At 38.9% G+C, this 21451-nt stretch overlaps 2 protein-coding genes across 15 annotated transcripts; one reads left to right on the forward strand and one right to left on the reverse strand.

The window, feature by feature from the left end:
• Positions 1 to 2216: 2216 nt before the first annotated feature.
• On the reverse strand, positions 2217 to 6170 carry irx5a (iroquois homeobox 5a). The gene is made up of 3 exons (XM_083550917.1): positions 5319 to 6170; positions 3893 to 4298; positions 2217 to 3314 (listed from the first exon to the last, which is right to left on the reverse strand). Exons 1-3 carry the CDS (start codon positions 5559 to 5561, stop codon positions 2608 to 2610), a joined length of 1356 nt encoding a protein of 451 aa, XP_083407043.1. The 5' UTR covers positions 5562 to 6170; the 3' UTR covers positions 2217 to 2607.
• On the forward strand, positions 5715 to 15120 carry LOC310731371 (uncharacterized protein). Of its 14 annotated transcripts, XR_014535162.1 has the most exons (7): positions 5715 to 5856; positions 5890 to 6563; positions 7682 to 7876; positions 8187 to 8280; positions 8389 to 8475; positions 10359 to 12164; positions 12920 to 15120. XR_014535162.1 is itself a non-coding variant. In XM_083550971.1 (6 exons), the coding sequence occupies exons 1-6, from the start codon at positions 6533 to 6535 to the stop codon at positions 13146 to 13148; spliced, it is 621 nt and encodes a 206-aa protein (XP_083407097.1). In that variant the 5' UTR covers positions 6256 to 6532; the 3' UTR covers positions 13149 to 15120. The 14 variants fall into 14 exon arrangements, 5 of the variants coding, with proteins under 5 accessions (XP_083407097.1, XP_083407100.1, XP_083407101.1 ...); XR_014535160.1 differs by having other exon boundaries at positions 8187 to 8475; XR_014535161.1 differs by having other exon boundaries at positions 8187 to 8475; positions 10359 to 10414.
• Positions 15121 to 21451: the final 6331 nt, after the last annotated feature.

The raw sequence follows: 21451 nt of genomic DNA on the forward strand, positions 1-21451 counted from the left end.
TTTTCATCATGCGGAAAATTAGATCGTAAATTATCATCGATAGCTCAGTATTTTAAGCCTGTGAAAGTCATGCTTGAAAAAGTAAATATATATATATATATTTTTTTTAATTATTATTATTATTATTTTAATAAAAAAAGATAGTAAATGTTTACTTGAAGCATGTCCTGTGGAACTCTTGGGTGTTATTTGCGTTTTATTGCACAATAAAAAAAATAGCAGCTTTAAATAAAACGCAGATAACATATAAGAGTTGTATAGGATAACATTAAAGAATCATAAAGAAAAGGTGATAATGCTCTTTAGGATGCTGGAGTGTAGTGGGAGATGAAATATGGCGGGTTTCTGGGCTGCTGGGGGGAAAGACATTAGAGCTGCGGGAATTCAATGTAACCCAGGGGACTTTTCAAGTGGAGGGTGCAAAGTAAACTATAGAGATTAATGACCTGACCTCAGACCTGAACAATCTACTGCCCTTTTACACATCATCATCATCATCAACATCATCATCAACATCAACATCATCATCATCATCATCATCATTATTATTATTATTATTATTATTATTATTAGTAGTAGTAGTAGTAGTAGTAGTAGTAGTATAATGCGTAAATAAATTGAATAGTGTTTCTAAATGATCCATTTGTGTTTAATCTAAACATTGCAGCCTACCAGAATAACACTATAAATCCTAGACGAAATTATATATATATATATATAATTATCTGTACCTTTTCCAAACAGGATCTTATCTTGATTCTGACGGTGTATCTATTATTAATATTTTATATTTCGTGCTGGCTGCAAGTCATGAGTGTGTTCAAACATTTTATTGTCACAATGTCGCTGATTGTATTTAAATAAATTATAATTGAATTGAACTTTATTTATTCGTTTTAGTGCACGATCAAAAATGATATTTGGTTGATAAAATGATAAATAATTATGATAAAAACGCTTGAGTTGGGTGATTCGTTTTAGATATATACTTTAATGGTAAAACATCGTATACTTTTAATATAGGGGCGAGTTAAGTGATGTTTTGCCAGATTTCATGATAATAATAATAATAATAATAATAATAATAATAATAATAATAATAATAATAATAATAATAATAATAATGCTTATTTTTTAGGGATTTTTTGGGGCTAATGTTAATAAGTGTTGTACTTTAAAACATTTTCAACTATCAATAAATAAATAAACAAATACATAAAAAAAAAATTAAAAAGGGGGAAAGCAAATAAATTGTTCCCACAAAAGTGTAAGCACGTGCCACAGCTCTGATCCACTCTTGGTTCAGTTGGGTTTGACAGAGGTCCATTTCCTCCTCCTGGCGTGCCACCTGAGGCAAGATGCTTCCCATGAGTGTGTGTGTGTGTGTGTGTGTGTGTGTGTGTGTGATGTGTGTGTGTGTGTGTGTAAGAGTGCAAGGCCCGTATAAGGAGCAAGTGTGACACCTACCTGCGGAGGAGGGTAGAGCTATGGAGTGTTGTTAAGAACCGGGCCTAGAGGCGCGGGGACACGGGGCTCATTGCGGTTGCACCCGCGTCCGTAATCCTACTATTTATTCAACCTTTCACACTATTACGAGTCTAACCGAGACGCATATTCCCCAAACAGCTCACAGCATCGCATTGGCGGTTACCTCTCAGTCGCCACGCCTTGGAAACAGTCAAGAGGGTCTAAATTTGGCATAAAATCGAACTCATTACTGGAGTTCAACACCCGATCGCTCGGCGCAGAACACGACGCGCGTGGAGTGTAATTGGGTTAAATGACTGCTCGACACTTCGGCCAGCGTTGTCATATCAATATTCACCTGCTCAAGTACATTCACGCCTGTGAGTCAATGATCACTATTATCCCTCATACAGGTGATAAAAAAATACCTGGTTTAACCATGAATCCTCCACGAAGCGTTTCGTAATAATAACACGAAATATAGTGATTAAAAAAAATACATTTTCAATCATTTTATAAAGCTGTACATTTCACCTCTGGCTATTAGGGTGGGATTCCTTTTAGTGTAGAGAAAAAAAAAGAATCAACCCACTAACCTGTATGACATTCAGTGATTTCACGCCGCAGATTTTTTTAGGCCTCATTTTTTTTTTTTTTTTTTGCTTGCTGTTTTGTGCAGCTGTCACATCTGTCACATCTGTCCGTCATCCAAAAGCATGCAACTTCCCCAAAACAACTGCTGTAGACGCTTTAGTTTTTTTGTCATAATTTACTTCAAAGATAGTGTATTGTCCATTTTAAATACAAAAATGCTACATTAAATATACATATTAGTCTTTAATACAAATAGACTCAGGCGGCTGCAGCGTTTTAAGACAATTCTTAGATGTTACATCTTGATTAACCATTCAGAAACTAAGATTTAAAGATAAGCATTTACTCAGAAAATAACTGTCCGAAATCCCTTTTATCATTACTATTATTCTCTCTTTCTCTCTCTCTCTCTCTCTCTCTCTCTCTCTCTCTCTCTCTCTCTCTCTCTCTCTCTCTCTCTCTCTCTTTCACTTCTTCGTCGTCTTCTTTTATATGCAACCAGAAATAATAAATAATAGTCCATGAGCGCCGAGATGAATTCCGGTATTAAATGTTGGACATACCTTTTTTGAGTTCATAAGGGGAGTCTTTGCACAGGTCTACCTGCGCTTGGCTTCTTGCTTTGCTTTCTCGGGCAAGAGCCTCCGCTCGGTTCAAAACGCTCGGACTTATTCCGTTGAAATGCGTCGCCGCCGAGCTCGTGACAGAGCCGTGGCTGCCGTGCAGGTGGCCGAAAGAGCCGTAGTTCGTGTAACCCGCGTAAAACGGCGACGTGTAGTACAGAGGTCGGGAGAGCACGGCGCCGCTCGGGAGCGCGCACTGCGTCGAGGTCCGGCTCGGGGACGCGGCACTGGAAGCCGGCAGCGCGCTTTGAACAACGGTCCCTGCGTCGCCGCCGCCGCCGCCGCTTCCTCCTCTGCACCTGTCCGAGGACGTGGCTATTTCCGCCAGAGACCACAGTTTCGGCTTGGGCGCCGACGGAGGAGAGTGGATGACGGACGTCGCGTTGCTGTGATTGACCGCCTGAGCGACGTGCGCCACTTCCGGCGGCCGCTCGTGCACGCCGAGCTCGTGGGCCCGCTGCGCGAGCGACGGCGACGACGTGGTGGCTTTGGACGGGTCCGCGAGCGCGTCCGCGCGCTCTTCCGCCTCCTTCAAGTCCGAGTCGCTGAGCAAAGGGTCCGAGTCTTTGCCGTGATGGTCGTCTGGAAATCTGTCGCACGGCGCTTCGCTCACGTGCAGGATTTTGGGATCTGAGACATGGCAAAAGTGGCAAATATAATCATTATGCATATGCTGGGTTTTTTTTTCAATATCTTATATACATAACAGGTAGAATGTTCATATAGTACATGAGGGGTATATCGTATAATGAGAAATGGAATAGGTATACATATTAAAAAATATATTAAATATAATAAATATAGGATATCATTTAATTTAAATAAAAACAAAAAATGCGAGGGAAAATGGTGATCATTTTTATTAGCTCCAAAGCATAATAATAATAATAATAATAATAATAATAATAATAATAATAATAATAATAATAATAATAATAATAATAATAATAATCGGATTGCAATAAATGAGATTCAGTTCGCCAGCTGTGCCCCTATTATGCAGCTCAAGATAAATGGACTGCAAAACAGCCCTCGTCACCAGCAATTCTCACTCCATAAGGAGTCAAATTAGAGCTCAAGGTGATTATTATTTAAAGCAATTGTCCTATTATAAATAATACACCGTCATTAACCAGCAATCAATTTCGCGCCCGGAGTGGAAAAAAAAAAACGAGTGCGAATTAAAAATGGATGATTTTTCCACAGACCTGTCTCAGTATCTGTCGAGTCTCCCTTGTCAATAGGCTTGTTAGGCTCGTCGTCGTCGTTTTTCTCCAGGTCGATGTTCTCGTCCTCCTCCTCATCCTCGCTTCTGTTGCGCGGCGTCCAGGTCATTTTGTTCTCCTTCTTTAGTCTCCTCCGGGCGTTGGCGAACCAAGTGGACACCTGGGTGAGGGTCATCTTGGTGATGATAGCCAACATGATCTTCTCGCCCTTGGTGGGATACGGGTTCTTGCGGTGCTCGTTGAGCCAGGCCTTCAGAGTCGCCGTGGCGTCCCGGGTCGCGTTTTTACGGTACGCAGGGTCACCGTACGGGTATGAACCCAGTGGAGCTGCGTATGGGTGATACCCAATCGAGCCAGCCATGCCTGACGTGTGATCATAAGGAGAACTCTGAAAGAAACCACCCGAAATACCATAAAATACTATTAAGTCCACTGTACCGCATTTACAATGTGTATATTTAACACTAATACTTAGGTGATGTAAGCTTAACAAGCCCTCAAAACTTACCAAACACACACACACACACACACACACACACACACACACACATACACACACACACACACACACACACACACACACGCGCGCGCGCACACGCGGTAAATCTAATTAATCAAATTATCGACGCGTCAAACTCAACACATTTGTGCAGTTTGTGAAAATGCATATTATTTTGAGCAATAAAACAAACCCAAGATCTAAAATATAGTGTACATCTTTTGATTCCATTATTCAGAAATATCTCTATTAAATAGCAATTTATTTTTGTATTACTTTTAAAAATTATGCTTTCTTTATTTCTAAATTCACACAATTATAATGTTAATTTCTGGATGCTTATATATAGTTGTTAGGCAACGCTGTCAGATCTTTGTTTTGTTTTTTTGGGTGTTTTTATTTTTATTATTTTTTTATAAAAAGAAATGTTCCGTTCAATAAAAACAACACAACACAAAACAAAACGATTATTCTTTCACATAAAAAACAGCCCGAAAATCCCAAATAAAACAAGTCCTTTACTATTCTTCTTTTTTAGGAGGGTTGTTGTTTTAATAGTGCCACATGAAACTAGTGCAAAAGCGACGCAAAAAAAAAAAAAAAAAAACACTTTCCTAGACTTGTTTTTCAGGGCAATTGCTTCTTGCTCGTCAGCACAGTTATTTTGCACAATACATGTCACCTATAAATGTCAAAAAAATCATCCGGTGTGGGGATATAAAGTGTTTGGTGAGCGTGCGTATAGCCCAAAAAAAGTCGCAAAACCACGCGCAATTACAAGCACGCAAACAAATTAGGGGTACCAAAGAATCGGCCTGTAACTTTGCCTATGCTGCAGCTGTAACCCCGGGGGTAACTATACAAAAGAAATGAAAAAATGGTCATATAAGTAGGGGAAAACTTACTCACCACGTAGGAGGTGAAAGTGGCAGCGGCGGCCGCGGCGTCTGCTCCGTACGGCAGATGCGAGCTGTACGCAGCCGAGGCGCTGCTGAACGTGGATCCGGCGTATGGAGCGAATGCTGAGCCTGAAGACGATCTGCCGAGCTCTTCGGTGCGCGGGCCGGAGATCACGCTCGTGCTGTACGCTGGGCACGAGTAGAGAGCCAAAGAGGCGGATGGTTGATACAAGTAACCCTGTGGGTACGCCATGGCCAAACGCCGGATAACCAGCCTCTTCCTCGGTGCACTTTGTAATCCGCTTGTTTGAGTGTTTTTTCTGTTGTGTGTGTGTGTGTTTCGGGGTTTTTTTTCTTGCACTTTCACACACACAGCCGCCCGCGTTTGCGCATAGAGTCCCTGATGAGCGGAGCGCGCGTCCGTCGCCTTCGCGCACTGAAAAGCAGCAGAAGCGACGAATTCATAGACTTCGCACTTTCTCTCCGTTAACTCGAACCTGTCCGCTCTAATTGTTGTTGTTGTTGTTGTTGTTGTTGTTGTTGTTGTTGTTGTTGTTGTTGTTGTTGTTGTTGTGAATCAGTGGTAATCGACTTTTCGAGTTGGACCCTCGCCGCTTACACTCGTCGTCTCTCTCATGCCGTGTGCGCGCGTGTGTATGAGGGTTTTTTTTTTCTCTCTCTCTTTTTTTTTGGAGCGAGAAACTTTGCTTCTTTTTTTTTTGCACGTCTCGAACGAGGCTTTGCGCCGCGAAGTGTCCTGCCAGGATGCTAAGTTGAAAATTGAGGATTCTGACGCCCACTACGTCGCCTTCTCACGCTCCTCCTCTCGGGTGTAGTCGAAGAAGGAGCAGGAGCGCTGGTGCTCGGGTTCTCTTTCTTTCTCTCTCTCTCTCTCTCTCTCTCTCTCTCTCTCTCTCTCTCTCTCTCGCTCTCTCTCTCTCTCTGACACACTCGCGCAGAGACATTCGCTAACAACCCCCAACCCTCCTCCCCCTCCTCTCCCTCCTCCTCCTCCTTTTTTTTTCTACCTCTAACAAGCCTCATTGCTTTAGACCGAACCGCTTCAGCCCCTGGATGGCGATCTCATGCGAGCCGAGAGCATCAGCTCCAACTTCCCTCGTTCTCTAAACACATGAAGCCGTCACTTTCACACTTGATTAATAGCAAATGGACTAAGCTGGCTGCCAGAGACCGCTTTGCCAAACACCAGAGGAGAAACGCTCCATGTTCTGCTGCTCTTCCTGTCGTCTTACAGGTTTCTTGCATTTATTTTGCGCCCGAGCATTCGACTTGCCTTGCAGACAAAACTTACTATATATATATATATATATATATATATATATATATATATATATATATATATATATATATATATATATATACATATAAAATATTCTTTATTTTACATTCTGCAAATAAGACATTTGTATTTGCGTGGTCTTTAATAATAATAAAAAAAAAACAGCAAAAAAAGTTTTTGCAATCGATTTATCAGGATTTAGTTTTTATTATTTTTTTTTATTATTATTTGTTTTGATAAATAACGGCGCGCTCGCTGCCGTCAGTGCGCGTTCATGTGCGAGTCATCACAGCCCGAGAGAGCGCGCGTGAACAACCAGAGAACTTTGGCTAGGAGATGGTCTGAGTGACACTTTTTGGACTGAGATCCAGGAAGGAAGCAGCTCTTTCTCCTGTTTAGCTCAAAATCCCCCCAACACACACACACACACACACACACACACACACACACACACACACACACACACACACACACACACACGCAAGCACATATTAAAGTCCATATGAGGCCACGGCCATGGCCTCTAAGCCGCTTTGATTTACACTATCTGTCTCTGCGCCGTAGGTGATCCCCGATTTATCCCGATTTATTTCATTTTGTTTGCTTGAAAACCATACGTGCTCCGTATCATGCCTATTATGGCAATAAAACAAGCCGAACGCATGCTATTTAGGTTTGAAAATGGCGCATGGTCCATTCCAGTAGCCCGAAACGACTGTACAAATGTAACCGCAGGTCGAATTGTTACCGGTTGCAATATTTGTTGTTATAAGCATTTTCTTTATTTACTTGCTATTGCTAGAAATATATTATATACAGTAATAACATGTGTATCTAAATATCAGGATATATACCAGACATGAAGAGAAACCATATAATAATAATAATAATAATAATAATAATAATAATAATAATAATAATAATAATAATAATAATAACAATAATAATAATAATAACTTAATTAATTAATTCAAGCTGAACATCTTGCAGACAAAGTGATTTTAAGATTTGTCTTCATGTCGGCAGTCCTTCATTTTTGCTTTTCTTTTTTCCCCCTGCACTCCTCGACTTAGTTAAAGTCCGCACTGAGCCGAAAGGGATCGCTGTAGGCGCTGCTGAAAGCCTCTGGAGAGGAAAAGGACTGAAACTCTTAAAGAGCCAAGCAGAAGTCAAGATACAGTCACAGTGTGAAACAATGTGATTTCACCCCCATTTCTGTACTGATCACCACCCACTTTCAACGTGGCAATAAGCTGTGATTTACACATGTAATAATAATAATAATAATAATAATAATAATAATAATAATAATAATAATAATAAAAAGAAAAATTAGAAGGACAATATTATTATTATTATTATTATTATTATTATTATTATTATTATTATTATTATTATTATTATTATTATCAATCATCATCATCATCATCATCATCATCATTTGTTATGCATTTTACTCAAACATGTCTTCTATGCATCAACCTGTTTAATTGCTTATTATTAGTTTTATTCTTTAGTCTGTTTTATTTTCTTTTGTTGTCTTTTTACCCATTTTCTCTCAATCTGGATCTGATTTAGCCCCCTGGATGATTTGACGCCTCCACTGAACGCCCCATTGGCCGATTATGTCACCAGCTCCGGTTTGAAGGACATTATAACCGGCCAATGCCAGGTCACTTTTAGATAGCGTGCAGGTTGCCTTGGATACTCTTTCCAGTGACGTCATCGTTCATTGATAGTCTATTATCAGTGATAATTACTTTCTCCTCTTCACCGGCAGGAGTGTGTGTTTAGCTGTGCATGTATCATGGAGCAGAGACGCGACGGGGAGAAGGAGCTCGCGTGCGGATCTGGGGCTCGGAGTGAGGTAAGAAATGTGCATGTTTAGCGCGAAAGTCTTAAAAAAAACAACAACAAAAAATCGTCCGGGTATTGGTCGAGCGAGCATCACTGTGATCTCTCTCTCTCTCTCTCTCTCTCTCTCTCTCTCTCTCTCTCTCTCTCTCTCTTTCTCTCTCTCTCTCTCCAGTATTTACATACACAGTTCCTTTCATGTTCTTCATGAGTATTGCAACCAGGACTATGGACCAGACGTGTTTTATATTTCTTCTATTATTGATGGTCTATAAAACACATATCGATATCCGTAAAAAATTATCTCGGTTGTTATAGTCTTGATTCATTAAATTGTCATTATATATTATATAATAATATATATGTATATATATTAGATAAATATATACGTGCGTGTGTGTGTGTGTGTGTGTGTGTGTGTGTGTGCGCGCGCGTGTGTGTGTCAAATCAAGACTTTCTCTTTCCAAGATAGCTCCTTTAAAGTCGGATGAAAAAAAAAAAAAGGAAGGATAGACACGTGTCTGTCCATCATGTCTCCCCTGCTATGATTTTTACTGTGTAAATTCAACACCGGGGACACGCAAAATATGCGAACATTTTGCATTAAAAAAAGAAGAAACTAAAAAAGATCCACGTCGTTAAATATAAAAGACTCTTGAGCAGAGCGGGAGGTTATAAGGAGGTTTTGAGGGGGTTTTCGAACGCCTCAGGCAGAATAGTGCAATTTTTTATTACTTATCATTGTGTGATTAGTCAGCAGACTGTTTGCGCCACAGATGCGGGTTAAATGAAGTTGGAAAGAGATTTGACAGGCTTGTTTTCACCCCGCTATGTGTGTCCGTGTGTCCTTAGGTGTGCGTGTGTGTCCGTGTAAAGCAAAAGCAGAGCAGTCCAGCGCTCCTTCTCACTCCGAACCCGCTGTAAAGCGATTAACTCATGGCGAATAGTCTTTGATGGATTAGCTCGGGGCCTTTGGACACTTCCAAGCCAATTGAAATTCAAAACAGTCCGCCTCCTGTGCCTTGGGGAGATCCGAGCCAAATAATGGGGGCTGATTTATTTTTGACCTTGCAATTTTATTAAATGATTAAACACACGTGAGGCAGGAGGCCATGATAATAATAATAATAATAATAATAATAATAATAATAATAATAATAATAATAATAATAATAAAAGTGGGTCGAAGTGGAATAGCAATAATACATTTGTGACTCAAATATATTTCAAATTATTTAATTCTTTCTCAGAAAAAAGGGGACTTAACTCTAACTGTACAGTGATACCATCAATCAAGGATCAAGGATTTTTGATCCCTTGAGTATTCTTTTAAATTCTATTCTTATAGTATCCAGTAGAGCTTAAACTGTTGTAATCTCTAGATCTTGATCTTTAGATCAAGAGTTATGTATTAGCTTTTGCTTCATTTATTTATTTATATATTTTCTAACTTATTATTATATTTTTTCCCTCCATACACGTTTCCACCTTGTTAAATATACAGGGACTATACCTTGAACTATTGCGTGTTAATAAACTCATCCGTTAACCCTGTGCGGTTTTCGCCGATCTGCATATCCACACAAAAGCAGAGCGAAAGCACAGATTAGATCAAATCTGTTCCGGTAGATTTGCTCTGCTCTAACACACCTCAGCTCATCAAGTGCTTGATAATGAGCTACTCAGCTGAATGAGGTGGTTCAGATAAGAGGATGCATTAAAACGCTGCTCACTAAAACTGGATTAGTGGATTGTCAGGTTTAAACCTCTTCAAAAAAGAGAAGTGCTAAACTGGGACTGCATATGCCTTTTCTTCCTTATTAGTCATTGAGCCAAGTGTTAATGAATTTGTTAATTCTTTAATGATATATGTATAATATGTGTTTATCATTTCAGTCCTCAGAGCTTTGGATATACTGTCTCTCAACTTTCCAGGATAACACAGACATCAGGTGAGGAATTAAAACCATTCCATTTATGGTCTGTTTATATGGACCATATATTTTGATCATATATTGTTTCAGTGCATATATCATATTTGTAGTGCATCATGCAACATGCAGTGTAAAATCTGATGATGATGATGATGATGATGATGATGATTTTACCACTACTAGTAGTACTACCATTATTACTACTACTACTACTAATATGTTCATTCCAGTGCCACATGGTTCAGTATGCTTTCTATATATTAATAAAATATGACATTGATATCTATAATCTAAGGTTTAAACTTAGATTAAACTGTTATAGGGGCCATGATCATCCGCTTTCAGTTTTTTCTAAACTTCTACCTCACTCAATCCATAATCCCTACAGTGCTCTACAATGCTAAATTATTTTGCCATTACTCAATAGACAAATATTATTCATCCAAATGAATCCACACTGTTTAATCACAAATTCATAGAAGCAGAGGTTAAAAGAGGGAGACAGACAAAGGAAGACAAAAAGTAACAGAAAGAGATACAGAAATACAGAAGGAGACAGAGATAGACAGAGGGAGATACAGTAGACAAAAGCAAAAAGAGGGATACAAAATGATAGACAGAGAAAAAGGAGTGAGACTTGTAAGCAGAGGAAGATATGAGGAAACAGAAGACGGCAACGTGGACAGAAGTAGTAAGAGGCAGACAGATAAAGACAAAAATAGACCATAAGAGACAAAGGTAGACATAGGGAGACTTAGGTAGATATAGGGAGACATTGGGAGACAGAGGTAGACATAGGGAAACAGGTAAATGGGGAGAGATAGAGGTTGACCTGGGTAAACAAAGGTATGCTTAAGACAGGGGAGAGAGAGAGAGAGGAAGACAGAGGTAAACAGAAGCAGACAGAGGTAGGCATTGGGAGAAAAAAGTAGACAGGGATAGACAGGGGAGACAGAGGGAGACTGCTCCTCTGACTCAGGCTTCTCATGCCCTTGCTGCATTTCCCCAGGGCCTCAGGAGGGAGGCACACTGTTAGCTGAGTTAAATGATCAGATGATGGCCCTGTTATGAGAATGGATTCAGAAATTAGAGATTTCAGACAAAGATTGCACGCCTCCCCTTCTACTGCGAGCTGCTTAAGATTATGATTGATTTGTTTGAGATGGGCTATAGGAAGCAGGCATTGATTTTTTTAAATGATGTTTCATCTCCTTCACCCCCCAAAATATTTACAGTTGTATCACAGGACCATATTTCCACTAGGGCATTCTTTCACTCCCTGTCTCTTTTATGTTCAGAAAATGAGGAGATTCAATACAACTGAATCCAAGACAAGAGAAATAATTGACAATTGTGTTCTTAGTGACTTCATAAGATGACTGCCTAAAGACATATTGATTAATATATTAATGACAGACAGACAGACAGACAGACAGACAGACAGACAGACAGACAGACTGACAGACTGATAGATAGATAGATAGATAGATAGATAGATAGATAGATAGATAGATAGATAGATAGATAGATAGATAGATAGATAGATAGATAGATAGATAGATAGATAGATAGATAGATAGATTGATTTGTTACTTCCATCAACCAAAACATTGCAGCTCTTTTCAGCATGAATATAGATGTCTTTCATCTTGATTTATGTTTTAGGTTTCATTTCACGTGTTCAAATAATTCAGTATAATATTCCATCATCGAGGCTTTGCTTGTTCAGAGTGTAATCAATTTTATGGACACCGATGACAGTTTATAAGTGAGTATAGCAATCGTACACGCAGACAAACACACACACACACACACACACACACACACACACACACACACACACACACACACACACACACACACACACACACACACACAGAGTATCTCATTGCATCCGTGCTCTTTCATTGTAAATTTTGTAAAAAACTAAATAAATAAATAAATTGTAAGTATGTATATATATATATATATATATATATATATATATATATATATATATATATATATATATATATATATATATATATATATATAATATATATATACACACACACACACACATGCACACACACATACACACACACACGGAGACTGTCATTCAATAATTATAATGCAAAACACTTTCTTTTATTGGTGAAATAATTCCATATCGGAGGATGAATTCCAACGTTATTCCAACGTAAACATTATTGATCAATCTTAAAATGTACTTAATTCATGTGACCAAAGTGAGTATAAAGGGCAGTAGGAGGGATGAATATTCATACCTCTAGTGACAACATCATTTGTATGAAATCAAATCGAATCTAACCACATCACTCTGGACATGTGTACAAAATTTCCATGCGATCAGATCCTCTACTTATCTGTTCCTACCTGCACTCAAACCCTTGTTGTTTTCTTCAATTTTTCTTATTCATTTCTCTGTCATGTAGCTCTCCACATTCAATAATGAGGAGTATGTGAAGGACTTATCCTCTGCTCCCCTCTTCCTGTGTGCTGTTGTTTTGTTTTCTCCTGCAGGCTCTTTGATGCCATATCCTCTTACATTTCGCTTGCTCCCTGTAGCCATGTTTTCAAAGAAACTTCCAGCGGAAAACATCCTCTGCATTTGAAATGTAGATTGCCCGCGCCATTCTGCATACAGCGCGTGCCCTCTCTCGCTTCTCTCCCACGTTCGGCTTTTCTGATACATCTGATACAACAGAATGGCTTCCTGATGAAGCCCTTGCATTCTGGATGTCGGGGATGATCTCTACTAACAATAACACAGATGAGCTTTCAACCTCTATTTACTCCCTATCAGACTGATGGCACAGAGGTGAAAGATATACACATGGTGTTACGTGCTGGAGGGTAATGAATAGAGCATACATCAAACTATTGTCTTTGATTAGCTGTACTACAAAATACAAGGTTTAGAAACAAATAAGTAAATATCTAAAACACAGTGTTAAATAAACCTTCTGTCATTTAGATTTTTTAATAGATAGTCCAGATCATATACATTTTCTGAGGCTGTAAAGGCATTAGTATTAGGAGCACTTGAAAAAAGCAGAAACTGTCAGACAGTTCATCATTTGCATGAAGTAATACACACAGCTGTAAGGTAAATATTATGCATTGACCCATGCTTTCATGATGAGAGGTTTTGTTTTCAAAGCCCTATCCGCAATTGCAGCACAAATTCAATCTAGATTTGAAGCAGTGCTCTCATTTAGATTCCATTTAAGAAAAATGAATTTGTACTGTAATTAGTGATGGTAAAAATTGCAGGAAAAATGTTACAGACCGTAGTCAAGAGAGCAGCACTGTCAAGTCGAGATTCTCAAGGGTCTTATGAGGAGGGTCATAGGCCAAATCAAGATTGAGTCCAAATGAATGCAAGACAGAGACAAGATCGAGACCCAAAGCATCAACGCCAAGCCTTTATTTCAGCTGGGCTTCATTTGTGCATTGAGCTAATAGTTTTGCATAAAAAAGTTTTGTGCATGTAAAAAGAACAAAATCTATCTATCTATCTATCTATCTATCTATCTATCTATCTATCTATCTATCTATCTATCTATCTATCTATCTATCTATCTATCTATCTATCTATCTATCTATCTATCTATCTATCTATCTATCTATCTATCTATCTAGACTATATTGAAGAATATACCCCAACAAATCCCTAGAAATGAATGATCTCTACAAGCTTCCTGCTATAGTGAGTGTTAGCTAGTGACATGTCAGTAATGGCAGATGCACCAAAACTTCTTAAAGCATTAATCTTTGGATTCCGTGGTCAAGAGTTGAGATCCACATTTCTAAAACGCATAATGTGGCTTTATGATTTTATGCCACTGTATAAGAAACTTAAAACGTTTCTTAGAAGTCAGAATCATGTTTTGACACTTTTAGCCATTATTATAATACTTTTGAAAAAGTTCAAAGAGACAAACTGCTTAAACTTGGAGACAAATTGCATCTCGTTACCATAAAATAAAAAATGACAAATACTGTTTTGTATTTCAAATGGTGCCTATTTCTTTTCGGAATGATTTACATCTGTCCCTGATTTGCATAAGATTCTGCCTCAGGTACTCAGGTGTCCCAACAACGATAGGAATATCGGAGCAGGTTTTGGCTAGGACTAGGCTGGGTTTAGGTGTAATATAGCATTCGAAAGTCAAACGTGTGTACACACATTTTTACCACCTAACGTTCGAATGCTCGAGGCCCTGCCGTTTATTTCCCAGCGCTCTCCTCACCTAATCCTCTCCTCTCTGGCTAGAAGGATGTATTTCACCATGGCATGCTGATGTCTACGGGTGCGCTCACCTTTCAGTTCCCATGAACATCTGTGACCCGGAGAAGCACGGTTCCACCCTGCTAACACAAACAGAGCAACAAGATCAAAGGCAGCCACAGCTCACCTGTGCTCCAGGAGAGAAAGCCGCTTAAACAGACACGTGACCCGTAAACAGGAGCACATCGACGTGTCTGTCCCAAGCGACCTTCGCATCCCTGCGAGCTTCTCTGATTGTCTGAAAAAAAAAAGAAAAACAGGTTTCCAACAATCGCTGTTTAATTTTTGTTTCTTGATGGTAGCTTAATTTATTATAAATAAATGAGAGTAATGATCTACAATGTCGAGTCAGCAAAATGTATTGTTTGAAAACGATTATTTATAATATTAAATGCACAGTATATTAGAAATAAATACCAGAAAAAGAAAAGAACACTATTTGTGTGCATGTGTGTGTTGGAAGAAAAAAAAAACTGATTTTAATGTACAACTTTTACTAATCAGAATGTGCTGTGTAATGGTCTGAGCAGGCACCTCGGTTCTAATCGCTTAACACTGAAACACTCCGACCTGCTGGGCCTTCTCGTCTGTCTGCACTCTGTGTGTGTGTGTGTGTGTGTGTGTGTGTGTGTGTGTGTGTGTGTGTGTGTGTGTGTGTGTGTGTGTGTGTGTGTAAAGACTAAAATGTGACCAAGAGTGTGAGAGAGGTGTGGCAGAAAATGCAGAGCGATGGAAAAAGTGAGAGATAGAGAAAGGAAAACATGAGAGATGGACAGATTGAAAGAGAGACGGCTGCAGGTTTTATGGCCTGTGTCTCTGTCTTCAAGAGAACACATTTAAACAGTGTTTTGAAAGGGAAATCAGGACTCATCTTTCGGACGAGCACTGTAAAAACTGCATGAGAGGATCACTGCGTTAGTCCCAGCTACAAAAGGAGTCTAGGGTTAGGGTTAGGGTTGGTGGTGGAAAATTAAGAAAAAGCAAGCAAGCGAACAAACAAACAAAGAAACAAATAAGCAAACAAATAAAAAACAAATAAATATATGGCCATAGACAGATATACAAATTCAACCTTAGAGTGATTAACAGACAGATGAAGGTAAGAACGAAGTGAAGTGAAGTGAAGTGAAGTGAAGTGAAGTGAAAGAAAGAAAGAAAGAAAGAAAGAAAGAAAGAAAGAAAGAAAGAAAGAAAGAAAGAAAGAAAGAAAGAAAGAAAGAAAGAAAAACCTATGCCTGTAAATTTGTATCTGTTGTTCTCTATTGTGTGGTGCACTATAACATTTGTTAGAACGAGAGACAAAGAGGGAATAACACAGAGAGAGAGAGAGAGAGAGAGAGAGAGAGAGAGAGAGAGAGAGAGATTATACAGAGATAGTTTACTTTGCTGTTTGCACTGTCACTTTAATTCACCTGAAGTCTACTGGAGTAGATCGATCGATCGATCGATCGATCGATCGATCGATCGATCGATCTATCTATCTATCTATCTATCTATCTATCTATCTATCTATCTATCTATCTATCTATCTATCTATCTATCTATCTATCTATCTATACTGTAAGACAGATAAAGGAAAGGATGAAAGGAAGCCCTATCATGACTATTAGTATTATTTCACACATCTGACTGTGTCTAAGTGTATGTAAGCCTGTGTGTGTGCATGTGTGCATGTGTTTGTGTGTGTGTGTGCGTGTGTGTGCGTCCTCATTTGTGTGTGTGGGTTCTTTGTGTACATATGTGCTTGTGTGCATGTTTGCATGTGTTCTCATCTTTCGTCACACTGAATAAGTGTGTATATACAGTGTGTTTGTATTTGTTCTGTGTGTTTCTTTTGTCTAAATTTAGTGTCACTCATGTCAGTACTATTTCACCACACAATATTGTCAATAGAGTCATCTTTTCAACTCTGGATTAAATATCTGTAAAAAACAAACAAACAAACAAACAACCCCCCCCCCCCCTCCCGCACTTGCCATGTTTCTGCTTTTGACCTTTGAACTTGAAACCCACGAGTTGCTTATGGAGTCTCTGATTTACAACACACCATTAAAAGTTTTCTCGGAGCTCTGTCAGTACAAAAAGCGATGAGTGACGGGCCGAGTTTCCAAAATGTAAAGAGAAGAAATTACAATTAAGTCCTTCATGCGAATAGTTCATTTAAGATTATGTCTTAAATGAACCCCCCCCCCCCACACACACACACACACACACACACACACACACACACTCTCTTTCTCTCTCTCTCTTTTTATCCTACACAAATTAGCTTTAGTCCTGCAGGGCAAAACGACAAGAGGTTACCGGAAGACTATGTGTTTAATTAATTGAAAAATGCTCAAATTGCTTTTACAGTTGTTATCAGAGGTGGAAAAAATAGAGAGAAGGAAGAACGTGAGGGAGAAAAAAAAGAATCCGTGTTGCCAGTGCTGGGGCGTAATTAGCTCCCAGGGGAGATGGATATTTAGCTTTAGCAATGTTGCAGCACTTAGGACACCGATTTCTATTTCGGTAATGAAGGGCCTGACTTGTCAGGGAGGACAGCTGTAGCATGGTGTGTGTAAGTGTGTGTTGACGGGAGGGAGAGATGGAGGTGGGGAGGAAGAGAGGGAGGGAGGTAGAGATGGGGTTCATAGAGAAGAAAGGAAGAATAGGAAGTTGGGAAGGAGTGGGGTTGAGTAGGGGGGGTTCAGTGGATATCAGTTCAGTCGTTCATGGCGTGGTGGAGAGTCAGTGTGTCTGCTCCGAGTGAGTGGGTAATGGATCTGGCAGTGGAGAGTCCCAGGGGCTAAACATTACCCAAAGTATTTAGGTTTCCAATTAAACCCAGAGAAGCAGTGTCCATTTTGAAAGTGAAAACACGCATGCGTCCAAACCTGGAGATGTCTAATCCCACATGTAGTGCTAGAGAGAAACCTTATTTTTTCAAAGTTTAATTATGTCCTGGTTGAATCTGCTTTGGTAGCATGGTGTTTCAAGACAGAGATGTTACATAGAAAGATAGATAGAAAGATAGATTGATAGAGAGAACGCGAGAGAGAGCGACAGAGAGAAAGAGAGAGATAGTGAAGCAGCAGGACTTTAATGATCTACCAGAGAAAATCAATGAGTATTCTGAGACTGCCGGAGCAATTTGAAGCATCACGCTCCCTTCGGGTTTGGACTGAACATCGCTCCAGGGCTGAAGTGTCTTTCTGCTGCAATTCTGTGTGTGTGTGTGTGTGTGTGTGTGTGTGTGTGTGTGTGTGTGTGTGTGTGTGTGTGTGTGTGTGTGTGTGTGTGTGTGTTGGACCTGTTGGAGTATATCAGGTTACTAAATAATGAGATATACTTAGAACAGGGTTAGCACCCAACCTACTCACACTCTCACTAATCTTTGGTCTTTGGTGAATTTTTTTTCAAATAATAAATAATGATGAAAATAATAAATGCTAATGATTTTTCTTTCTGTAATTGATGTGTGTTTGTGTTTTAGCTCGCCTCGGTATAAATGTAGAATCAATTCTAATTGTAATATATGAATGAAAATAGGGTATTTGATGAAAATGTTCCAAGATAACTGATAAACAACCAACCAACCAACCAACCAAACAAACAAACAAACAAACAAACAAACAAACAAAAAACAGATTGAATATATCAACTACAAATCAAAAACTACATTCCTTCTTACACACCCACACACACATTAGACATGAACCTATAAGAGGTCCAGTGTGCTTTATATGATGTGACCCACCAGGCAGGGTGTATGCTATATCCCAGGATGCAATAGGGGTCACTAAAGGTAATGTGCAGTACTTTTCTGTTAAAGTTACATACATACAAACAAAAGAAGTTTCACATATAAGGTGAAAGAAGACAAAACATGAGTTAACCGTCTATTACACCCTAGATCTCCATTATCTTACTGATTGCCCCAAGTTCCAAATCCGTTTTTGTCCATGTACCTCTCTTCATCCCAGTGTTTGCTTTATAGAGCTTACTCGCTGGCCTGTAGTGTAGCATAGCGTAGCATAACAACAATAGCATTAAAAAAACACTTGACTGGCGCCCTTGTAGGCTCCATGCTATGCCCTCTAACCATGCCCTCCGTCACCCCCCACCAGGCAGCCATTGTGGCGAGCCACTGACCGTACCATCCGCTTTTTCTGCGCTCTTCCAGCAAATAATAAACTATGCGCAGAGAAAAAGGAGCCAAGAAAACGCGAGAGTAAGAAAAGGAGAAACAGAGCATGCTGGCATTCAGCCATAGTGGGTGAACACAATGCGAATGCCAAACCAGCATTTTAAAGTCTGAAAACTAAGCAAAACTGATAATAAGAAATGTGTTGTTGTCAGTGAAGAATGTTCAAACATTACAAAAGTAAAATTTTGTCCGTTCATGAAACATTGGTTGCACTTTGGAGGTAAATGTTTCTACAAAATATATATTTTTTTATTGCAGAAATATATTTTGAATGAATAAATGTTATAAATGATGTCACAAAATATGAACACAAATTAAGCAGTACAATAAAGGTACAAAATAGAAAATCCTGTGCACCATATTATAGTATACAAAGGTCATATCCCGAACCATCTAGAGACGTACCAGCGCCAATTGGATCCCACTTCATGTGAAGTTTGGACACTGGACCTCATTTAATGTTTAAAGGCTCTGTCATGGAGAATCTGATGTTGGATCTATGATGATCGCAAATGTTGAGCTTTTTTATGAGTTGCTCAGTAGCTCTTAGTTTTATAACCACAATGACTGTAAAGGACTGTAGAAAGGACATTACTCATAATTTACATTCCAGTGCTCATGTTAGTTCTCACTCTCCAGTGTTCTGTATTGTTTAAAGATTAATGATCACACTCTTGATGCCACCCAAATGAGGATGGGTTCCCCTTTTGAGTCTGGTTCCTCTCAAGGTTTCTTCCTCATGTCATCTTAGAGAATTTTTCTTTGCCACAGTCTCACAGGCTGCTCATCAGGGATAAATACACATCATTCACCTTAACTAAAAAAGCTGCTTTGAGACAATCTCTGTTATAAAAAGCACTTCAGAAATAAACTTAATTCATATAAATATTTTAAATATGAAAATGTGGATGAAATGGTGCCTAAGCTGAATCTGGAATCTAAGAGTGCACAACATTGAAGCTACTGCCCCTCAACAGAGCTCATGAAGGGTGTGATGTTTGAAAAAGAGTTTGTAGAGATGTGATGTTGCAGTTTTTTACAAATAGGAAACAAGCAAACAAAAAACTTGCATAGTCTTTAACATGTGTAGTTGACTGCACATTGTGAAAAGTATTGGTACATTTATCAACATACATTTGACCCTGTTTTTGACTTGTAGGCATGCTTACAGTGCAGACAATTACATGTATTAATCAACCATTAAATGCATTAATAGACCAGTCAAAGCATCAACAAGTTAACAAGTGAATGTATTAGTCAACTAACAAATTCATCAGTCTACTAATGAATGAATTAAATGACTATTGAGTACATTACTGCTCAAGTGGACATACACTATACTGACAAACATTTATGGACCAATGACTATGAGATTTCTATGAGCTTTTGAACATTGATTCATATTTAATTTACATTTGCAGTTATTATAACATCCACTCTTCTGGGAAGATGTCCAATTGAAGTGTAGTTGTGGAGATTTGTGCTCATTTAGCCACAAAGGTGACTTTGGTGACATCAGTAAAGTCTTGCATGGATGTAAGATGAGGTGTCCTGGGGTGCATTCCAATTCATCTCAAAAGTGTTTCATAGGGTTAAAGTCTAAATAGCAGGCCTTCAAGATTTTCCACCCCATCCTTTGTAAATCATATGTTCATGGGGCTCACTTGAATTAATTAGTCGAGTCATAAATGTATTAATGGAATAATTAAAGTATTATATTTGTTGACCAGAATGTATTATTGCACCAATTCATGCCTTAGTCGACTAGTGAATGTAATAATGTGCTAATGAATATTAAGGTTGTCTCCTGAAATTATTAATGGACTACTAAAAGTATGTCATAGAGTAAATGTATTGAATGCATCATAAATGCAATAAACGACTAGTTTATACAACCCTGGGTGTTTCTTAGTATGTAATTTTGTAAATTCAAGTTTTTCTTTAAAATTCCCCAAATGACTTATCAGTCAGAAGAGCACTGGCTTGGCTCATGTGTATGTCATAAACTGCAGGCATCTTTTGTGTTTAAACCGCCTTGAACAAAGACAGAACCTGTTCAAAATCTGGTCTGAAGCAGTCCAGGCCATTTACAAGAACGTGAGCTCAGCTCTGTCCATTTACGTGAAAAATAGCTGCACAGCTGTTTTAGAGCACTTAGCTAATTACATTGGTTTTGACCTGCCACCCACTTGAACTGTCCTGTGTGTTTCTGTGGGAGTGTGTGATCACCTCTGCTGGTTTGTGCTTCACATTATAGTGCTACTCGATTATGTTCAGTCAGATTCCAGCTAATCTTTGTGTGATATCTGATGATGTTATTCCATACAAAACCACATGATTCCAGTCAACTGTACTCCATCCATCTCCATACTCACTACATGATTATGGATATACAAATAAAAAAAAAATGGAAATAGAAATTAAATATATTTAACTTACACAAATCTGTAAATAATTAGAGTTTAACATCTTTCAGAGAATCAAAGCGTACTTACTGCATCTCTTATGCCACCGCAACTAGTGTCACAGTAAGTTGTTGTCATTGTTTCCTCTACACATACAGTAAATGGGC

The sequence above is a fragment of the Silurus aristotelis genome (genome assembly GCF_946808225.1).
Source record: "Silurus aristotelis genome assembly, chromosome: 9".
NCBI classification, from domain to species: Eukaryota; Metazoa; Chordata; class Actinopteri; order Siluriformes; family Siluridae; genus Silurus; species Silurus aristotelis.